Genomic DNA, 22,528 nt, shown 5'->3' with positions numbered 1-22,528 from the left:
CACAGTTTCTCTGCAAAGCCCAAAATATAAATTAAAAGCAAAATAAAAGATAGACAATAGGAAATAGAGATAGATCTTTTAGAATAGGGATGGGAACCAAGATGTGTGATGTACATGTGCCAACTTCCCATGAGGAATGCCGTCATTTTATTCTGCAAACAGGGACTAAAAAAATTGAAAAGAAAAAGCTTAGAGTAAAGGAGGACACAGGTCTTGACAAATACAAAAGAGAGAGATATCGACAGAAAAGCCATTATGTAGGAAGGGAGTTCTCCCTGGATTCAGACTATTATACCCAACTGAGCAAACCAGTTTTGAAAGACACGCCAAATGGCCCACACTGGCAAAACCATAGGGAAGAAATGAACAGGTTAATGTAATCTTGAATACGGAGAAGTTATTGGATTTACACATTCCTATAAGTTTAAACACATTTTAAAAATATCACGTGCACAAAGTAAGTTAGCATTAGGGGTTATATTCTGTAGTCATTTTGTACAAGAAAGCATCTACAATGGGATCTAATCAGAATTACAATGGTCAGCTTGAAGTTTTAATTTAAACCTATAAAATATGGTATTTAAGACCCACAGTCACAAGTCCTGTTTCCCTGGATAGTTGAGAAGACAGGACAAAACTGTCCTGAACAACAATCATTATTCACAACTTATGGTTCTCACACAACACTCAAAAGAAACAGTTCTTCACAGACATTAGTCCTTAACCATGCTCAAAACTGCTGTAGCTGTAAATGCAGGTATATTTGCACACCACACACGCTAGCCCCTTCTGTCCATACAACCTCCAGATATTAAACAAGCACTGTGAAGGAAAGTGCACATGTGTGTACACAGATATACTCGTGAGCGTCTCAGTCTGCATTAAAAATAGCCACCACCACTCATTTCCTTTATGATGCTCTGACACAGAAATAGTTAGGATTATAATTTGTATTCAACACTCAGCTTTTGCTTCCTAAATCAGATGCATAGTATCCATTTAAACTTGCCAAACATGAGTACATAAACGTTAGTGAAGATGAACACCATTTTATAGAACCTGAATATTAAAAGTGATTTTTATGAAGCAAATGAATCAACTTCTGAAAAAAACCTTCATGTAAAATTTCTTAAATAGACTATTAAAATATTGCTTTAATAAGAATTCACTCAACTTAAAAATATAAGGTACCAATATATACAAATATATTGCCAAACATTGACCTGTAGGAAATTGATAGTTTCCATTACATGAACAGTATACAAGGCTGAAATATTTTAAAATAATAAATCATTATTCACAATTCTGAGAAAGCCTGTTTTAATCAGAATGTGCCATTCTCAGCCTTGTTTACTCTAAAAGAAATATATTTCCTTCAAAATGAACCATAATAGCAAAATCTGTTATACTTAATGAAGTCATAACTATCACTATTCTTTATTCCACGTACGGCACCTTAAAACTGTGTGTTACAATTGTGTGGGGGATTCTATTATGGATCACTGGACCTCATTACACCTTGACTCAGAATTAAGTGATCATATGAAATTAAAAATTGCAGTGTCTACCAATCAAAAAAATCCTTTTCTTCCTGAAATCAGGAATCAAATGTCAAAATGCACCCATCCAAAAAGAGTGCCAGTACAACTGACATCACAGTGATTTCAAAGATAGAAAGATAACTCATTAACAAGACATGTAAAACCATTTCTGGATCTCCAGATGGCCATACATTTTTGAGTTCTTTACCATCCATCTCATTGTCACAGTCTAGTCATACATTGTACTTTTGGGAGGAAGAAATTATATATATGTCAGCAGCATCCAGATAAAATTAATTGATATTAATAATTGTCATTTTGCCAGTAGTAGTTTTTTTTTAAAACAACAAAACCTAATAGCAGTGTGTTGTAATTGAAGCCTCCATAAGATGATATGCAAACAAGACTGAAACATGGAGTAGACAAGTTTACCTACTTATCCAGTGAGCATTGCATGGCTGGCTTTAGCATTCAGTTCTGTTTGTGGTGCAGTCACCGTATCCTTACTCAGGAAGAAGAATTTTTTTAAACAAATTTTTTTCTGTCTAACTATTGCAGCTGCTTTTACAAAACAACAAAAGTTGCAACCGAAATCATACATACACATATATGTAAAATGAGGGAAACAAGCCTCTTTATTGCCCAATTTAAAATAAGCCCAATCAGTAGAAAAGAAAAATGCTATACTATGCAGCTTGATGAGCAGCTGAGGACAAAAATATACTCAGAGGCCATTTTAGAATTCAGCATATATCTTACTCAGTAATAGTTGAATGAGATGAAGGATGTATCTCCTCTTTTTCTAAACCACTAAATCAACAAGTGTGATTTACGTGGGGAATGTAATCCAAGACAGACATGTAAACATTTCCTAAATACAATTCTGAGATTTTAAAGGCTGAGGAAGGAAAGGTCATACTCCTGGTTAACACTAATTTATAAAATATGCCACTGAAAAGAATCTTAATTATGAGAATTCTTGATTGAAGTGATGACTTTCGTAAGTCAGCAATAAAATGTAAATTACACAGAACTGATCGTTAGCAACACCTCTTTGGTAGGAAAGCAAACGCTGCAACTGTACTACAAAGTAAAAGTTACAATGTGAATGAATAAAGTTACGATGATTAAATCAATAGTTACTTAAATCAACATCTCCTAGGTCTAGAGAAAGAAGATACTGAAAACACGTGGAAAATACGCAAACAGTCTTACTCTTGACGGTCGCGGTCCGGGTGCAGTTGTAGAGGATGGCCAGTTCCCCAAACACTTTTCCTGGACCCATGGTGCATAACTTCACACCCTCCTTTGTAACTTCAACCTTCCCATCTAAAAAGAACAGGAAAGGCGTGTTATCTTGATTCTCTTTCATTCTTTTTTCTCTTTTGGGGGGGGGGTTCAAAATGAGATTTACAAAATTTTAGCCTTATTTCTGAAAATACAAGTTACCAATTAAATCAAAGCTGTCACCAAGATACAATGCAAGAAACGCAGTAAAATGTATGTTGTAAGCAGTCTTCCTTTTTCTCAAATTTATCATTTATAAGACTTGAGATGAGATTCAAGGAAAAGACCAGAAAAAGATGAAGACAAATATGTAAATAGATGAAACTACTCCAAATGTAATATTAGTAAGTCATGGTAATTCCAATTTTAACACTTTTAAATCTGAAAGAAATCTTCTATAAGTGGATACATTTGCTACAGCGCAGCTCATACCTGAGACTTCTCATTTTGAGTAAGGTGGCTATTATGAAGAGTGAAATTACTCTGACCCTTAGGCGTTATTTAATTGCAGCTTATGATATCGTTTTACTTGTAAACGTCTTATCTAACTTAGGCAAGGCAGTTTATCTGCTTCCCAGACATGTAACATTGAGTGTCAAGAAAAACAAACCATAAAGCTTAAGGGAAAAGAAAGAGGCATTAGGGCTGCTTGCATTCCATAAAGGATTTAGAAAATAAAATGCTAAGGAAACACCATACACAGGATAGGTTCCCGTTGTTGCATACAAGTAAGGAAAATGATATTCTTGGGAGAATACCAATGAATACCAACAGGGTAAAATACATTTTTAATCAAGTCATAGCACTGCAGCTAAAAATTCACTCCATCACCTAATACATCCAGGGGAGATATAAAAAGGCAACACAATCTCTTCTAAACTGAGTCCTCTTCCCTTATATTCCTCCAAATTACTTACCACAGTCTAACGTTTGGCAAAAGAATTGGCTCCCGATGGAAACTAATGCTACCTCAGTGCTTGCTAAACTTTAGGCTTCCTGCGTGGACGTCTAATTACTCTGTTATCTGTGTGCTTCCTGGAATAGCCAGCTTTTTAAGAGTGCTAACTTTTAAAAAGAAAGTGAATTTTATCAACCTAGTTTAACCTACATAATAGTAGTTGTAAAAAACATGTTTGATTGTGCATTTTAAACACCTACTGAGATAAATCTTACATATTAAAAAATGTAAAGTTTAATGCATATTTCAATGACATTTTAACTAGCCCCCAGTTTAATACTGCTCTAACCTGAAAGCCATTTTATCGAAAGGCATCAGTGGAGAGAGAATTTTGGCCAGCAGACACACAATCTACTTACTACATTTCAATTGTATATGTGTACTCCCTGCTTGTGTAATGAAGCTATTTGAAAAATTCAGTAATTCAAAAGGCTTGTATATAGCTATTTACACAGGTACGGCTCACATATTGTAGCTTCCTATGTTTTCTTCTTGACTGGAGAAGAAAACTTTTCCTCTTTAAAAATCACATCAAAACCAGTCCAGAAAATTCATCTTCTCACAGGCTCCCAGCGTCTCTCCCTGGTGTTCTCCCCTCCCTCCCTGGTGAGTTTATTCCCCTAGAAATTTCATTTGCCACTCAAGAGTGAGAACAGAACATGGTAGTGAAATACATCTTGTGAGGTACAATTGGGAATTCAGTTCTCTTATCTGTTTCTTAGAAACCTTATGATCTTGGGCAAGTGGCTTAATGTCCAAGTGTCTGTTTCTTCATAAGGAAAATTAATAAAATATGAGCATCTACTAAACTGGGTACTTGTTAAAATTAAGTAAGATAAAACAGGTACAATTATTAACACAGTGTCCTGCACACAACCAGTGCTCAATAAATGCTCTTTTCTTTTTACCTGTTATTTTCATTATATTTATGTAACATTTATATGGAAGTATCAATTATTGAGATTACATTGGAGCTTATTTCATCATCTACTTCAGAAACCAATCAGGATTTAAGTAGGAAAATAGGTATACTTTTTTCTTAATGTAGAAAGAATTTAAGGTTGTCCCTCTGGGGGTCACTGAGGGGAAAACTTTTTAATTTTAATGAATATCGGACCACAGAGTCCCCAAACAGAAACCTAAGAAATCACATTGACCCATCTAGAATAATGCCAAATCTTCCTGCTCTTCTCTATTTTCCTATATCTAGCAAAGATTTGATGTGATGTTGCTTCAGCTACCTCAGTCATATACTGGGGGGCTCCCAAGAATAATCCAGCAACAACTTTCCAGTGCATTAAAATTTTTTTCTTAACGTTAAGCCCTGACATTAATTATAAATATAACTAAGAGCAACATGAACGTTACTTAAAGAACCCAAAGAGCTTTCATAAATAAATGATTTTGTACAAGTCCGCTTCTTTGTCTTTTTGTATTTCACACTTTACAGTTTCAGTGGAACGAAGCCCTCAAGCATAAAATCAGTACTGAGGATCCTGCTGGATAGTTTGTAAGCGAGGCTGTCTCAAACAATAACCCGCCTAAGCAAAGACAAGGAGAAACATCAAGACTGCTGCTTTAGTTCAGCAACTTTTAATCTGTGGAGCTGTTAAATCAGAAATAATTTACAAAATTCAGGTTTTTCATTTATGGGAAGTTAAGAGTGTCCCTCTCTGACCATGAGCACACCTAGTCCTTCTGCACTCCCCACCCCTGAAAAACTGCACTCATGTTGCATCTAACTATCTTAACTTAGGGACAATTAACCTTGTAACGATTTATGCTTCTTGCTATTGCATGACGACCCCGAAGAGCTTATAGCCAGATCTACGTAGGTTTACAATTTATGCACAAACTCACTACTGATTTCCACTTATTTTCCTAATCTCACTGTATCTTTGCATTATTTCCTCATATCTAACTTATATTTATTGAAAAAGATATGTATAAATTATATATACATAGTAATTATTCATACATGTGTAAGTAATATTGCTAAGAGAGCTGTACTATATATTAAGTAGAATAGCAAAAATTTCAAAAAAGGATTTAGATTGCTCTTGAGTAATAGCAGCTTGTATGTAAAACAGCCTTTCTGCTCAAGTTAAATACTGGAAAGTTAATATGTTCACAGTGGTCAAGGATGCATAAATGATCTTATATCATATGATATATAAAATGATTCAAAAAGGACTGTATTTTTAATGACCAGAAATACATAAATGGTAGAAAGTGTTTGTAACCTTTTGTCCTAAATCATATGTTGATTGCTTATCCTTTCTCATACCTGTTTTGTAGATTAAGATCAGCTCAGAGAGGCAGACAGACAGTGTAAAAGGAAAGTTAGGTACACACAAGGCAAGAATGAGAGTTCTTTTAAAGATATTGAAAATTGTCCTAATTTCTAAGAGCTCAGTATAATGAGTTTTGATACGAAATGTGAAATTTATAAAGTTCACATACTAGCCACATGCAATCCATAAAGTAAAGTCAAAAATAACTTCAAATTTACAACTGATTTCCAAGTATGGATTGTGTGGTTGACATAAGAAAACTAGAAGTAAGGCTACTGCATATACCACAAGGTCTTAATCTTACCTTGCTGACTTTCTCCAATTATTAAGTGGTCATGAGATCACTCCCCTACACAGTTCCTTTATGAGTCATTTTTACGTCTTTTTCATCAGAGGATAGCTCAGAGATTCATTTGAAATTGACTCTGCTTGCATAGAATGTAGGTAGACCTGTGTATGCTTATTTTGGTGGGGGAAGGAGAAGCAAAAGGCAGGTAGGCTAAATTTTTAACATGCTTTTGTCAGAGGTTTATACCAAACTTAGAACAGTCCAGCTTGAAAACTTTTAGGTAACTATAATTTATTACTAATTTTAGAAATGATTATTGATGAATTTACTTTAGATCATTATTAGCTAATGTGAATTCTATTTCTTCAAAGACATGGAAGAATTTAATCATTTATTTGAGTATTTTAAGATTTCAATTCCCAACAAATTTAGATTGCAAATCAAAGATTTTTTAAACAGTAGCAAGAAAGTCATTTCAGAAGATATTAGTAAAGTTCTAGACTCTTTCTATTTTCCCTGATGAAGCCCATTAGTCTAGAAGTTACTACCACTGATATTTGAAAAGCTAATGAGAATCCCAAATGTAGTGAATATCAATATTCTACTTCTGCCCCTTTTATTAATTTTAAATGCAATACTCCACTGAGATTATTTTTACTGTGCCCTTTTGCACACCACAGCTTACCTTAAGGGGAAATATAAAGAAAACTTTAAGTCATTTTAGCTTGGACTTGCTAAATTGCTAGTGTTCTCAGCCCAAGAGATGTTGATACAGATGCCTGAGAAGAGTTTCAAAGGATTATTTATAGCTCTCACTCTTTTATCACTCCTGTCATTTCCATGAGTAATTGAAAGATGTATAATGGTAACTTGAACAGATTTTTAATTCTAATGCGAGTATCACATGCCTATTTATGACCGGAAATGGACTGAGTCATAAACCCTAAATCTTGTCACTATAAACAGCAATCAATCTGCCTTCTTGTTTTTGGTACCACTATACATGTATCACTCTTGAGAGATGATAAGTGTTAAGAGGTCCATTAAAAAACTTGTATACTTTTGTCTATCTTTCATACCAATCAGCAGATCCTATAAATAAAAAAGCAACAGTTTATAAGGAGACCCCAAAATCTCCTGGTTTTGCCTACCCTGGTGGAGTTTTTCATTAACCTGTGTTTTTGTGCAATAATGATTTTTATGCCAATTAGAATTAGCTTAGAGATTTATTACTAACAAGCAGAAATAGAACAGCTGGAAGTAACCTAATTAGAAACATGTGCTTAGTTCCAACAATCTTGGTTGGAACACCGAGGACAACTTGGTTGCTCATGAAGGGAGACAGGTGTTATAACAAAGGTCCAGTCTAGACAAGACCTCCTCTGTCTTTCCTCCTATCATCTCTTTCACTATACTTTCATGGTTTTATAGATGAGAGACTATACTCCTGGCATTATGTGATCTTTTAAAAGCATATCTCACTTGCTAGATTCAGTAGGAACTTCCGATGTCCTGGTGGTACTGCTATGTCACCAGCATGGGTACATTTCCTCCGGGAAATGAGGTCCATCTATAGATATGCTTTCTTAATGCATGAGAGGTTCTATCAGACCTGGCTTGCTGGGTTAATTTAGATTCGAGGTGCCATTACTTGGGAGAGAAAGTAGAAAGTGACAAGGCTGCTTTGGAGCTAAGTAGAACATGTCATCCAATCCCCAATGACAGACTATAAACTTAAAATGTCTTTCCTAAACATGTAACTTGACAGTTCTGTCTTCCTTAAGCCAGTATAAGAAAGCTAAGGACAGCCCCACTGTGAAATTCAGGTTTGCTCTTCAATTAAAAGTGAGTGTGTCAGTTGCTATCAGATACCAGTTTAAGATGGATTTCCAATCTGAATGGATACAGTCTCTCTGCATCTGAACTCCTGCTTCTCAAATGGTGTGTTAACATTTTGCAGGGCTAATTTTGATGTCTAAAAATCATTTGTTGGTCTTTCAATAAAAGCCTGCAAGAAACTTCTGTATTTTAGTAGTATCAATTTCTTTCAAAGTTTGCTTTTTCTCTTTTAGTCAATGATATTTCTGGCTTATGAATCTCTCATTAGACATTTGTATATGGTAAGGGTTTTCCTAATGTATGTATGCTTTTATAGGGTCCTTATGCTATTTTAGGTAGAAACAAGCTTCTCATTTAAAAGTATTTTGATAATATCTAGCAATTATTTTTACAGGGAGCATAAAAGAACTAGTTTTCCAAATGAATCAGAGCAGATGTAAGTTGAAGATACATACACAAAGACCTACATTTCTCCTTCAAATCTGATATCCTTTCTGGTCATGATCACTATAAATACACTTGGCACAATTTTTATTACACTAAGATACAACAGATAAAAGATATATTGCATATAAAATAACCATCACCGTTACCCTGGTAATGAGAGAATGAAAAATATAAATGAGGTATCCAGAACTGAAAATCTCAGAGACAGAGACAGAACATATATCTGAAAAGGTATCTGGACTTCACTTCTTTTTTGTTTTTCCTGATTCTGATGTCACAGGGCATATATGCACACTCCCAATGAAAACCTCTATGAGGGAATGGGAAATTTAAGCAATTTGGGTATTTGGTTGTAAAGAACCATCTGGACAATTGACAATTGGAATGAAAGTCTAGAATGAATAGTTTATAGTCCATCACTTTATTCTTAGAAATATTTAGGGAAAAGAGAGCATAACAATTCTATTATAGATAAGTCAACCATTTATCTGATAATGGACAGGATTCTAGAAGGATTTCACAATGTCCTTCTCTATTTTTTCTATATATTATGTTTTGAAATGCTAGCACTGTCAAGTATACAGAGAGAACTAAGTATTTATACAATAATTTGAATTTCCAGTAATGAAGAAAACTAAAAATGAGCCAAAGATATGCACACATAGAAAGAGAAGTAAACTAATCATCTCCTGAATAAATGAGAGCTGAACAGATAATTTGTCTTAATTAGGTCAAGTTTATTCAACCTAACTCCAGTAATGTATGAAGCATTCTTGCTTTCCTATTTCTATAACACATGATTACTTTCAATTAGTCTAAACAATGAAAGGCTATTTCTGTGGTTCTTCACAGGAAAATGGCAATAGTAGTAGTACCACTGTCAGATTTGTTGTAGTTATTATGCAATTTTTGTTTTCGTTATGCTGTAATATTAAGCCCGAGAGAATTCATGATATAATGAAATGGTTCTCAACTAGGGGCAATATTGCCTCCTATGAGACCTTTGGCAATGTCTGGAGATAATAACCATCGTAACTTGGGTGATGTTGAATATCCTGCAATACACAGGAAAACACCACCACAATGCAGAATGCCACCCCTAAAGGTCAGTGCTGCCAGAAATAACAAATTCTGGTGTAAAGTAAATCCAGATACAGAAAAAAAAAAACTATGTTTAAAGTGAAACATTTTACTTACACTATTTTTCATTTTACTCTCCACCAGATGTAAATAAGAAGTTAAATGAGAGTGTCACACCAAGTTGCAATATTTAAGTAACCATGATATCTTTGGACTAAATGAAGACCCCAAAGGGACTTTATCACACAATTTTCTCCAGCAGATGTCACCTGAAATAAAGTTTATTTCCAAATAAAACTTAAAAAGTAACTTACTGCTATTAGAAATGGCACCCTTTTCCCAAACATTGTTGAGAGTTTCAGAACCTGAACAGACCACTGACTAGCTATGGGGTCTTCAATAAATTATGTCAATCCATAAGCCTCGATAACCTCATTAAAGATGTGGAATAACAGTGTCTATTTCATAAGGCTATGAGAACTGAACTAGATAAGTAAAACAAATACTAACTACACTAGGAAGAGTTTTTAAAGAAAAAAGGTCCTATTTATTTTTTTAGAAAAAAATACTGTGGAAAGTAGTTCTAAGGAGGAAGAGACAGATCCCAAAGTCATGACAATTTAGTAATGGACAGACATAGAGGGATACATGGGCAGAGGCAGTGAAGGGAGAAGTGACATGGACAAGAAGCGAGGAAAGGAGCTCGTGGGGAAGTCTCATGTCACAAAGCCTGAAGGACTTTCAGGAAAAGAGATAGCTAGCATATATTTGTTACCAGAAAAAATGCCCTGGCCCTTTCTTCCAATTTTAGCAATTTGCTTCACAGGAATTCTTTGTGTGATTGGTTTGAGGGAAGATGAAGTTTTGAGGGAAGGCCCACTGCTTGGGTTTGTCGGAGAACAGAGGGGCGAGCGTGCAAAGAATCACTGACAGAGGGAGGTGGAGAGCAGATCTGGAGTAATTATGAAAATCCTGTCATTATGAGAAACTAAGGGCTCAGGGATCTGCAGATATCGTCAGGGAAGGCATCAGCTGTTTTAACAAGATGTCGCATGGGTACCTAATCTAATTTCACTTAAATTTCAAGGCTATGAAAAGTGAGTACTGTCAACAAGGGCATATTTCTTCAAAGATTATGCCTCCTTTTCCCAAATCCATTAGACACATTTATTTGGCTTCCTAATGGTTGTTAAGAACAGAGAGAAGAGTTTTGGAGTTAGAAGGTCTAAGCTGATATCCGGGACCTTACTGCTCTTGCACTCACTGGCCATGTGCCCCTCGGTTCTGTAGCAGGAACAGCAAAGGTAATAACCCTGGCTTCACAGAATTAACATATGAACAGTATGTGAAAGAGCTTAGTGTGTGATAAAGATTTCCGTAAATATGAGTACACTAATTGAGGGGGCAAGCACTTAATTCCGACAGTGTCTGGTTGTAAACAGTAAGGGGTCAAGAAATACCTAGTGGTGAGAAAATTGGAATACTCATCAAATTGACCACTCCTGCAGTCATACTTGTGTGAAAGCCTTAGTCCTGCCTTTAAATTACATTACCTATAGAGTACAGAAGGTGAAAAACAGTAACTAGAAGCATCAACTTCCCACTCCACTTATTGAAAGCATTTCTACACTATAACTTACTTCACCTATATTATACTGTACTATAACTTTCACAGTGGTAAAATACATTTCCTACTATGGAAACTTTTATTTGACAATTTAACGTTTTCACATTTGTAGTGGTACACGTATTTTTTCCCTTTATATGAGGCTAGGATTCTCTAGACTACCCAACAAACACTTATTTCCATTTGCATTTTTAAGAGAAAGCAAAAAAGCAGAGAGATAGAGAGAAGCAGAGACAGGGACAGAGACAGAGACAGAGAGAGGGAGAGAGAGAGAGGAAACAAATAACCATACATTCCACAAAATACTCTGAAAATCCACAAAATGATGAAAAGGAGTGTGTTTGAACTTATTCTCTCCAAAGCAGTTATACAAATGGACTGGAGCAGGCTGGGGATGAGACTACTTGGTTTGAAATTTGATATATGTACAGAGAATGATCTTATTTATCCTCTGGCACCACTGCAGAAAAAATAAAGAGTTAGAAAAACATTTTAAGAGAAACTAAAGATGGAACAAACTGCTAAACATCTGTCTAGCTGGGAAATAAAATTTTAGGAAGAATCAATACATAGAGTCCCATAAACTGATAAAAGAATAAGCAAAATATGGAATACTATTCAGTCAAGAATGAAATACTAATAGATCCATAATGTGAATGAACCTTGAACACACATTACATAAGCCAATCCCAACAAACACATATTGCATAATTCCATTTTTAAGAAAGGTTCAGAACAGCCAAAGGTATAGTATAGGGACAGTAAATAGATTTACATTGCCTAAAGGCTGGAAGGGATGGAAATACTGAAATGTGATGAGTGGAATATATGGAATTTTCATTTTGAACGATGCAGGTGTTCTAAATCTGGCCATTGTGATGAATGAACAATTTTATAAATACACTAAGAGACACAAAATTAGATGCTTTAAATGAGTAAATTTAAAGACATGAATTATTTCAACAAAATTGTTAAAAATGAGGGCATAGTAGAGGCACATAGTAATTGCTCAATTATAAAATCAGTCATTAATTCCATAGATGCATCATGATATCCTTTATGAAAAATTTTAAGATGTAGACATGGTTTGGCCTCTGACCCTCCCTGCAATAATCCCTGTCCCATTCCCTTTAGATAATTCCATTGACATTTTTTTACTATATGTCACCCCTCCCCAAATTAAGACCCATTCTTTTTGAACTTCTTTCTATTCAAAGGGCCACAAGATCATCTCTAAGTTATGTAATCCATGATACAAATACTTTTTATTGTGGGCAGATTTAATTTACCCAATAATATTCATTTCTTAACAAAAGTTTTAGTTTTATTTTTACCTTTGTAGAAAACAGCTTTTTTACTGAACGCTTTGCTATGAAACTATCTTCTCTGCAAACAGAACACAATCATTGCTTAAATATTACTCTAAAATAACATCCCCCTATTAAGATATTCAAACTGGTTTCTCTGGAGTCAAATTCAAAATTCTCGTAAGGAGGACCCAATCTTTCCACAACCTGAGATCTTCCCTGAATTAATTTAACTCTGAATCTTTGTCATACGCTTACGTAGGTTTTGTGGTCTTGCTCAGGGGTTCTTAGCTGATAGAAATCATAGATCTTTTAACTTGGATAAGAAAAAAATCAACATTTTTACCAGCTTCTAACTGAAAGACAACATTTCCCTAGAGACAAACCATATTAATTTAACATGATTTATGATATTGTCACCAGTAGAAATTATGTTTGCTTATTACGTGAAAAAAGCTGCAGATATCCTTAAATATTTTATGCTTATCAGTCCTTTAAACTCACAGTTATTAGACACATTGTTGTCTTATTTAATGTGTTAAGTAAAAATTGTTAAGGAATCACATATTTTTCTTCTACAGTGTTTTTACCACAGCAAAGAACAGCATTTGTAATAGGACAAGCTATCCCTTCTCTCCATTCATCCATGTGTCTGCCTTCTTCTACACCCTACTTCATAAAACCATCTTTAGATCAGCCTCAGCCCATCCCTTCCAACATTCATTCATTACCCTCTTCTAGTAAGTTTTAAAGATCTGTATAGCTACAACTATGTAGCAGTTCACATTCTCTTGAGATTATCCATACATAGGTAGATAGATAGATAGATAGATAGATAGATAGATAGATAGATAGACAGATTTATATGCCTTGTTGCCTTTAGTGAACTGATTTTTTTTTTTTTTTTTTTTTTTCTTGGTTTTTCTCCGGTACCGGGAACCGAACTCACGACCTTGCGCTTGCCAGGCAGGCGCTTTTTGCCGCTGAGCTAAATCCCCAGACCCTGAACTGATATTTAGAGCAATTCCTGTATGCTCCTTCCATGTAAAAATCTTACCATGATATTAATAAACATAACCAATGGCCCAAAATTTCCCTGACAAAGTATATTTTCTGAAAGTGAAGTCATCCTAGATATCTAGAGTACCTGATACAAGTTCAAAATCCCTTCTCATTTCTTGACAACTGACTTTAATTGGCTCCCTGGACATACGGCTTGCTTTTCACCTTAAGTAGTTATTTTATTAATGTGTCTTTTGTCCAAAGAGGAATTATGCTACATTAGCACATATCTAATAACAAAGAAAAATGAAGACAAAGTAGATACACTGGTTATAAAATGAGAACATAAATTAGCTATACCACTTAAATGAAAACTATGAAAATATAAACATTATCTTGAGTTTTGAAAAAAAAAACTTGTCTCAACAGATTTATGTAAATCACTTTTCCATAATATTTTAATGAACTTTTTGTATGGAAATGAAGTGGGTTTAAAATGCTAAAAAGGATGTGACTTTCTAACTTGTTTTGAGCATCAGTGAATTTAAGAAACTAATTCCTAAAGAAAAATATTATTCTTAATCACAAGGACCATCAATGAATAATTTGTCCCTTTCTAAAAGTGCTCCAAATCTTTTATCTTTTGAATTCAATCACATCTAAGTGATAATAATGTATATATTTCTTTCAGTTTTTCCAGAGTTTTGTTCATCCACTAACTTATATCAAGAATTAACAAAGACTTTTCCCTCAGAGGCCTGATTTCTCTTTGTATTTTGTAAACTGTCACCTGCCACATTACATTAAAAACATTAAACTGTCACCTGCCAATACATTAAAATGTATTTTAATTTGAAAAGATTAAGAAATAGATGTGTGTGTATGTTTCCATATAATAGGTATGGAATTTACATAAAAATTAATTTACATAAAAATTAGGATATAAAAATATATTCAAATAACACTTTAAGAAAATTCTGGAATCTAATATATCAGAATTCACAAAAACAGGTCTGTTATCACTGTATAGCTTTAAATTATGCTTAACCATTAAGAAAACACACTGTCTTATACATCACTGCAGCTTCACAAGGACAAATAATATTCAAGTTCATTAGTCCTGGGTCTTTATTTTTCACGTTCTTCAATCAGACTTTGAAGTCCTTGCTCTCTATAGCAAAAGTATAAAGTCATGAGAGATGGCATGGGGTTAGTTGACATCTCCAGGATTATAAAGTAAGAAATTAAAGCTGTTCCGTGAAACCAAGACAAAAGAGTTTACATGAGTTCATCACATTTCCCACATATTTTATTCATTGCAAACCACAGTAAAACCAGAAGACTTCTCTAGTGCTAACACCAACCTGTAGAAATGGGAAAACAGTAGAGACATAGAACTATCTATCCCCATTTTGAACAGTATACAAGTTTGACCATAACTAAAGTCCATTTGCTAAAATAAGCAAGTTTTTGATTAGCAGAAAATCAATTTTATTGATAAAATGGGAAATAGTGTACAATAAAATATCATCCATTATCAATTATTTAAAAAGGTGATTTGAAAAACCTAATATTAAAAATTTATTTTTCATAAACACCATTTTGGTCTTTCTGGACAAGTAATTTTAATTGATCAGTTTTGTATGTGCTACTTTTTGTAACATCACAAGAAATACAACATATTTTTCATAAATTCCTCATCATTAACTTTCCAGTAAAAATAAATAGTTGGTTATAATGACATGTATGCACATACTGACAAATATAACACTAAGTTGCAACTAAAGTGTATAGCAAGCCTGTAAATTAAGATTTACATAACAATTTATTGCAAGTTCTATGACTGCTTGTTCGGATCTTAAGATTTCTGTGCTTTTTTAATGCTGTTTACATTTATCAATCAAACACATATGCTTTGAGTACAGTAAAAGATAAAGCACGAAGACCTATGTGTTTTTTTCTTGTTACGTTTTTTGTTCTTCACTACTGAGAAAATATTAAAGGGTGACCCTCAATAAATCTATTTGATAAGTGAGTAAGGATTAACCTCTCCATTTCTCCAGGTAGAAAATACAGTTACAATCCTAAGAATCTGGTTAAATTTCAAAAGAAAGTAAAATCCATCATGTGAGGTTCATGACACTATCAAAGTGAATTAAAAGCCAGGGCAAGAGAAAAACCTCTAGAGATTATATACACCTATGGTGAGACATAGATACACATAGAGGTATAAACAGAAAAGAAGTAGAAATCTCTACCTGATTGGGAAACATGACTATCACCTTAATGAAAAAGTCCATGGCTTTGATGAATAGCAGACAAATTTTCTGGTCCTGCTCTGTGCCCAGTATAAATATACAATACTGTCAAGACATTAGATCATCAGTTGGACAATGATTAGCTATACATATTAATGAGCAGCCATTTATAATTTTAAGTTTCATTGCCATGTGCTAGAGGATAATGAAATGTTCACTAGACTATTCTAAGTGAACATATTATAAATTTTTGCAATTTTGCTCAGGCATATTGTAGCCAAGTCTTCCAAAGTAATTATAACAAGGGACTGTGTTAGTTATGACCTTCTGTTGAAGAGAATGGTACAGAAATGTAAGCTCCATGCCTGATGTCTAATTATAGAAGTGGTGGTATATGGTAGATTTTGGACATTATGGAAGATATTGGGAAACATGGAGGGAGAGCTAGAGAGAGAAAGAAAAAGGGAAATAGTGAATATGGTGGAATAATAAAAAATTAAAGATAAGTAAGTATAATACAATATAGTACAGAGAAAAGTGGTTTAGTTAAGGTATAAAGATAACAGTTTAGTATTTCTAACTACCTGCAGTTTTCTTTGGCCATTAGAATGCTTTGTTAGAAACTACCTGAAAATTGCTCAGAGCTGAACCTACAGGATGGTAAATCTTGCTGATAGTGTTTTTTTTTTTAATTTTAAAGAGTAGTAAAAAATAGAACAATAGCAACATATCAACATCACAGACATTAACAAAACAAAGCAAGAACATTAAAAATGATACAGGGTTTCAAAACAAAATGATAGGAATTAACAGTGGTTGTTATATTACACATTGCTATCTTCAACTACATTGCTCAGATTACCAGATATACTAATGGAAGATTATTCAAATCATTAAAAAAAATAAAAAATAATTATTAAATAAAACATTAGAGATAATACAGAGTTTCACTAGATAAGATGGTAGGAATTGACCAATGGTTCTTCTATTGCATATAGTTGTCTTCAAATCAGTTGCTCAAATTACCAGATATAAGCATGCAAAATTGTTCTAAATATAAAAAGTTTGAAACATTAACTGTTCCTTTCAATATACCATCAGGCATCTTGCTGATAGTGTTTTATGAAACCCTTTTGGTTTCCTTTGATGCAAATCATGGGGAATTTAGCTAAATTGGTCAGCTAGGAGAGTTATAGGAGTGGAGTTGGCCTGAGAATTGTATCACCTACTATCAAGGCCATAATCACTTATGAAAAAAATGTTCAAATGAGAATAGTTAATGTGTTTAGTTACAAGTGATTCTCAAATACAATTGGGAATATAATATAAGTATATGTATTATATTACTACCCTAAAATCTGAAAAGTATGCATTCTGAAACATGTTACCAAAGGGTCTGGGAAAACTCTTGCTAATGTGCACTATTTTACTGTACAAGTCTTCTTTTCCTTTGGGTTTTGTAGGTGGGTCATTATGGGACAATTTCCTGAGGCAAAAATTTGCTTCTTAAATGCTGATGAGAATAGGAAGTTTAGGAATATACATGTATAAAAAAAGTCTTTCTTACTCTTTTGGATTGCACTATAAAATTATCAAAATGGACCTAAGAAAATGGCTATGGTGAAAGTGTAATCCTTCCCAAAATGGGAGGTCCAATAAAAGAAGTTCAGAACTACATAAAGCAGCAGAAACCGAATGGTGAATACCAAACCTAATGGCTGACTATAGTTGTGTCCTTTGGTTTCACATTTAAGGTTAAAAATTTCTTCACATGATCTGATTCATGGGAAGCACGTAAACTTCATGTTCTTAAAACAATTTGTTGAAACTTTAAAATGTTTTTACAAAACCGACATATTTCAGAAATGGAGAATTCTGAACTTCTTTTAGAGGTCTGAGAAAGGCGACAGGAAAAGCCCACTTACAGAGAAACACCAAGAACTTAGACATGCAAGAGAAAGAAATAGCTGAAGAATTCCTAGACAAGGAATGTCAGAGGAATGAAACAAGCTTCACTCTGAGCTTCCTAGTCAAAAGAGAAATTAGGCAAATATGTTACTTCTTATTCATTTTTGGGTCTAGGAATAAGAGGGACACTTCTGCGAAAAAAACATCAACAACAAAAAGCAAGAAAAACACAAGCAAAGAACGCTCTGGCTCTGAGTGTTAAGAGAACTTTCAGAGTGAACATCATTGTAAGAGTTGGCTGGACTTATTACCCAGGTAGAATTGTTCAAATGAGTAGTGTGTTATGAATTACAAAGTGTGCACCTTCACTGAGCTACTTCAATGAGAAAAAATCATAGAACAACATTATTTAAGGGACATTTGAATCAATCAGTATTCTCCATTGGACTCTATTTCTAAGAGGCAGCAGCAGTCTCTCCCAATGTCTATCAGCCATTTCAAGCTCTCATCACAAAAATGATAAATATTTGTTGATTAAACATTTAAGCAGGGTTTAGAGGTTACTGTGAAGACATTTCTGAGAGAGATGAGTGTTTTGCTAAATACTAAATGTGTGCCAAATGTGCAGAAGTTTTAGAGGACTTTTTAACTTCCTCATATGGTTAGCATAGCAAGGAATTATAGATAGTGAAGAGTTATGTGTCCAGTCACACAAGACATTTTAAGACCTATGAATCTTTCACAAACAATATTATAAAATGCCCTTCTGCTAAAAATACTTGAATCAAGTAATTATCTACTTTTGAATTTTAATGAATAGGCCATCTGTTCTTTCAAATTGAAAAAATGAAATTTTTCTACAAATTAGAAGTGCTTGATGAGATAGATGTCTCTTGAAACAAAATCTGACTGTTTTTTGTTATATTTAACCAAAAGGTGATACGTAGCCTATACTAAGTTGTTAAAACTACAGCATGAAAAAAAAAATGTTTCTCTTGTTCATGTGTTACATTACCTATTTCACTGACAGGCTGTATTTATAATTATCAAAGGTTAATTTTTATTAATATAATTGCCACAATAGCTCTATTAAAATGAATCACTAGGAAGAAAAATATGTCCATTTTGGTCTGCCATGATTAAGACAGATTTAAATTGTACAGATTTAAATTGTTTCACAGGTTATCTGTATAATGACGAACAATGATTGCTTTCATTCTCTTTATTTCGTCCATTCTGAGAACACTGCTTCCCTGTGTTGTGCTCTCCAATATGATAGCCGGTTGCCACACAAGACTACTTAAGTGTAAATTGATAATGAAATACAAACATTTCCTCAGTTGGACTAGCCAATGTCAAGGGCTCAAATGTTGCATGTGTCTAGTAATTACTACACTGAACAGTACAGAGCATTCCATCCTTTGGAAACCTCTTCTGGACATTCCTGCAGCAGTCTTTTCACTCTTCGTGCTTTGAATGTTGTTTGTCCTTTCTGAAGATTCATGTTATGGTTTATAACTAAATGTCTCCCTGAAGCCTCAAGGGCTCATAGATGGGGCTTTTGGTAGGCGAATGGATCATGGGGGTTGGTAATCATCAGAGTTTATAGCTGCCTTAATGTGAGGAAGTAGGATCTGTTTGGAAATGGTGGGTCACTGGGGGCATGGCCTGGAAAGGTTTATCTCCCTTCCTCCTCCCTTGATGGCTCCCTGCTTTCTCTTTGCTTTGCCAGCCTGAGCAGCTCTCTTTTGTCACACTCCTCTGCCATGACATACTGTGCTGGTGCTGGTTGACTATGGACTGAAACCTCTACAAACTGTGAGTCAAATAAACCTTTCCTCCTTTAATTTGTTGGTGTTGGATGTTGTGTCCCAGTGATGAGGAAAGTACCCGGATTTTGGTACCAAAGAAGTGGGGGTCATTGCTGTGATTACTAGACTATGTATTTTAGAAGCTTTTGGAACTGGTTCTTGGGAAGAATTCAGAAATACTTGGAGATGACAGTTGGAGAAACAGCCCTAGAATGCTAAAATCCAAGCTTGATAAGAGAGTCTGGTCAGAACTCAGAAGACCACAATGCTGATAAACAAACAAACACAGATGGAAAATACCAGGCTCAGGAGATTTCATTTGGAGACAAGGACACACAGATCATGTGCTTTTTGCCCTGGCAGAAAATTTGTCCATATTTGGACAAATATCTCCTGAGACTTTGTAAAAGGCAGAAATTAAGGGCAGTGGACTAATTAATCTGGTGGAGGAAATTTCATGGTAACCAAATATTCAGGATATGGGTCAGATACTGTTGGGGACTTTTGGACAACTCTATACTGAAAATCAAAAGGAAAAGGCCCAGCTGAATGTTTTAATTTGGGCCAGAAAGGAAGCTCTGGTATAGTTGGCACAGGCAAAAAAATAGAAGAGAGGAGAGCTTGGTTGCTAAAAGGATTACCATTAAAAAGAAGCCAAGTAGTTCACAAGGGCATAATAGGAAAAATGCCTTGAGGGAATGTGAGGAAACAGAGAGTCAGCCTATGCAGACACAAAATTGTAAAGGTGAAAGTCTGCTTGAGAAGAGAGCCCCAGGGCACCCTGTTGGAGAAAAAAACATCCTAAGGAATTGATTCCGTAGGATTGTGTTCACTGAGCTCAGGTGCCCAGGCACTTGGAGGCCTATTTACAGCCTTTATATAAAAGGGCCCACTACTGCTCCAGCTGGTGGCAGACCTTAGTTTTATACAGGAGGCAAGAGTTGTGGGGTCAGGGAAACTTCCACCCAGATTTCAGAAGAAGGGTCTGGAGGCTAGGCCATGTGATCCTGAGAGGACAGTGCACTAAGCTGTGTGAACAAAACCAAAAATGTAGTGGAGGCTCCAGGATGTTGGAAAGCCAAGAATATGGACCATCTGAGGAAACCTTCAAGGAGTAAAGCTGAAAGAAAGAAGCCATGCAGCCTACAACCACAGGAAGTGTCTTCATGGCAGGGTCATCCAAGCCCTTTGGAGTTCACATTCCATCACAGATTAGTCAAGGGTCTGAGCATAGAACTATGGGACTTAATGCGTGCCCTGTTGGGTTTCTGTATTGCTTTGGTCCCATTCCTTTCTACCAACCTATTTATCCCTGTTGGAATGCTTATCCTGTGCCATTGTATAGTTGAAGTGTTTAATTTTCCTTTCATTATCATAGGTGCTCACAGGTAAGAACTTGCCTAAGATCTCAGAGGACACCTAGGACTTGGACTTTTCAGCAGTGCTGAAACTGTTAGGACTTTGGCAACTCTTAGAGACAGACTAACTGTGTTTTGCATAAGGGGATGCCAATGAGTCTTTTGGGGGCCAGGAGTAGAATGTTATGGTTTATATCTAGATGTCCTTCCAAAGGCTCAGGTAGTCATAGGTGGAACTTTTGAGAGTGGACTGTATCATGGGGGCTACTAATCATTAGTGGATTAGTCAACTAACAAGTTTATAGCTGACTTGCTGTGAGGAAGTGGAATCTTGTTGGAAGAGGTGGGTCACTGGGAACATGGCCTGGAAAGGTTCATCTCACCCACACCCTTTTTCTCTCTGCTTCCTGTCTGCTATATTATGAGTAACCATCCTCTGCTATGCCATTTGGCCTTGGCACTAGTTAACTATGGATTGAAATCTCTACAAACTGTGAAGCAAAATAATCCCTTTCTCCTTTAATTTGACGACCTTGGGATTTTTCTTTTTTGAACTGGGAATCAAAATCAGGACCTTGCTCTTGCATGCCACTGATTTATACCCCTGGCTGATGTTGGGTATTTTGTCCTAGCAATGAAAAAAAGTAACTAAGGCAGGTCAGGTGTTGGAGGTTTGGTCCTCAGTATGGTGGGAAGTAGTAGATCTTTAAGAGGTAGAGCCTGAGGGGAGGCCCAGAGATCATTGGAGGCCTGCCCTCAGAAAGGATCATGCGACCCTAGCCCACACTTCCTGTTTTGAGATTCCCTCACATATGTGCTCTCATCATGATATAATCGAGCCAAGGGAGTCCTTTCCAGACCTGGGCCAAGGCCAGTGGCATATCCTCCTTCAAAGCAGCTAACTATACCCCTTTCCTTTATAAAGTTAGCCTGTCCCAGGTACCACGTTGTAGTAATAAAAAATAGAACTAAACATTGTAACATCCCTCCAAAGAACCATTCCTTCCTTTAGCAGTGAATATTAAGCTTCTTACTTCCAGTCTCAGGTGTTTATTTTTCAAACAATCGCCAAGATCCCCGCTTCTCAATTCTGTAGCATATCAGACCTTTGCACAATATATATAACTATCTATTATCACTTTTAATTTTTAAAGCAACTTTAGGGAGAAAAAGATAAACTTTGTGTATTGTTTTGCAAAATATAAACAAAATTAGAGGCACTTCATAAATAATGCATTACAGTAGCACGACTTTGAAAATATGCTTCATGCATACCAGCAGCTGAAGCTTTCAGCCTAATTAAAAATGCAAATACTATTACAATCTCAAATTATATCTCTTATCCAATTAGAATGCCTGATACTAAGAGAAAGCATTCAAGATGCTGCCTTTATAAATGAGCTTAATTTTTCTTCACCTATTACTCAAAAATAAAAGCAGATTCTTTACATACTATGATCAAAGTCACAGGGACTGCACCATCTCATTTGAACATCCTTGTTACCAGCTTTAAATCCATGTT

At 35.1% G+C, this 22,528-nt stretch overlaps 1 protein-coding gene across 2 annotated transcripts in view; it reads right to left on the bottom strand.

Moving 5' to 3' along the window:
* Positions 1 to 22,528, bottom strand: part of Prkg1 (protein kinase, cGMP-dependent, type I) — a 1,159,533-nt gene that overhangs the window by 726,517 nt on the left and 410,488 nt on the right. For both annotated transcript variants that reach the window (XM_005385906.2, XM_005385905.2), the window contains exon 3: positions 2,757 to 2,870. In XM_005385906.2, the coding sequence (XP_005385963.1) occupies positions 2,757 to 2,870 (114 nt within the window). The remainder of the gene's footprint in view (positions 1 to 2,756; positions 2,871 to 22,528) is intronic.

The sequence above is a fragment of the Chinchilla lanigera genome, unplaced genomic scaffold (genome assembly GCF_000276665.1).
Source record: "Chinchilla lanigera isolate Chin_1 unplaced genomic scaffold, ChiLan1.0 scaffold00024, whole genome shotgun sequence".
NCBI lineage: Eukaryota > Metazoa > Chordata > Mammalia > Rodentia > Chinchillidae > Chinchilla > Chinchilla lanigera.
Note: the sequence above shows the minus strand (reverse complement) of the source record. Positions and strands in the feature narration are given on the sequence as shown.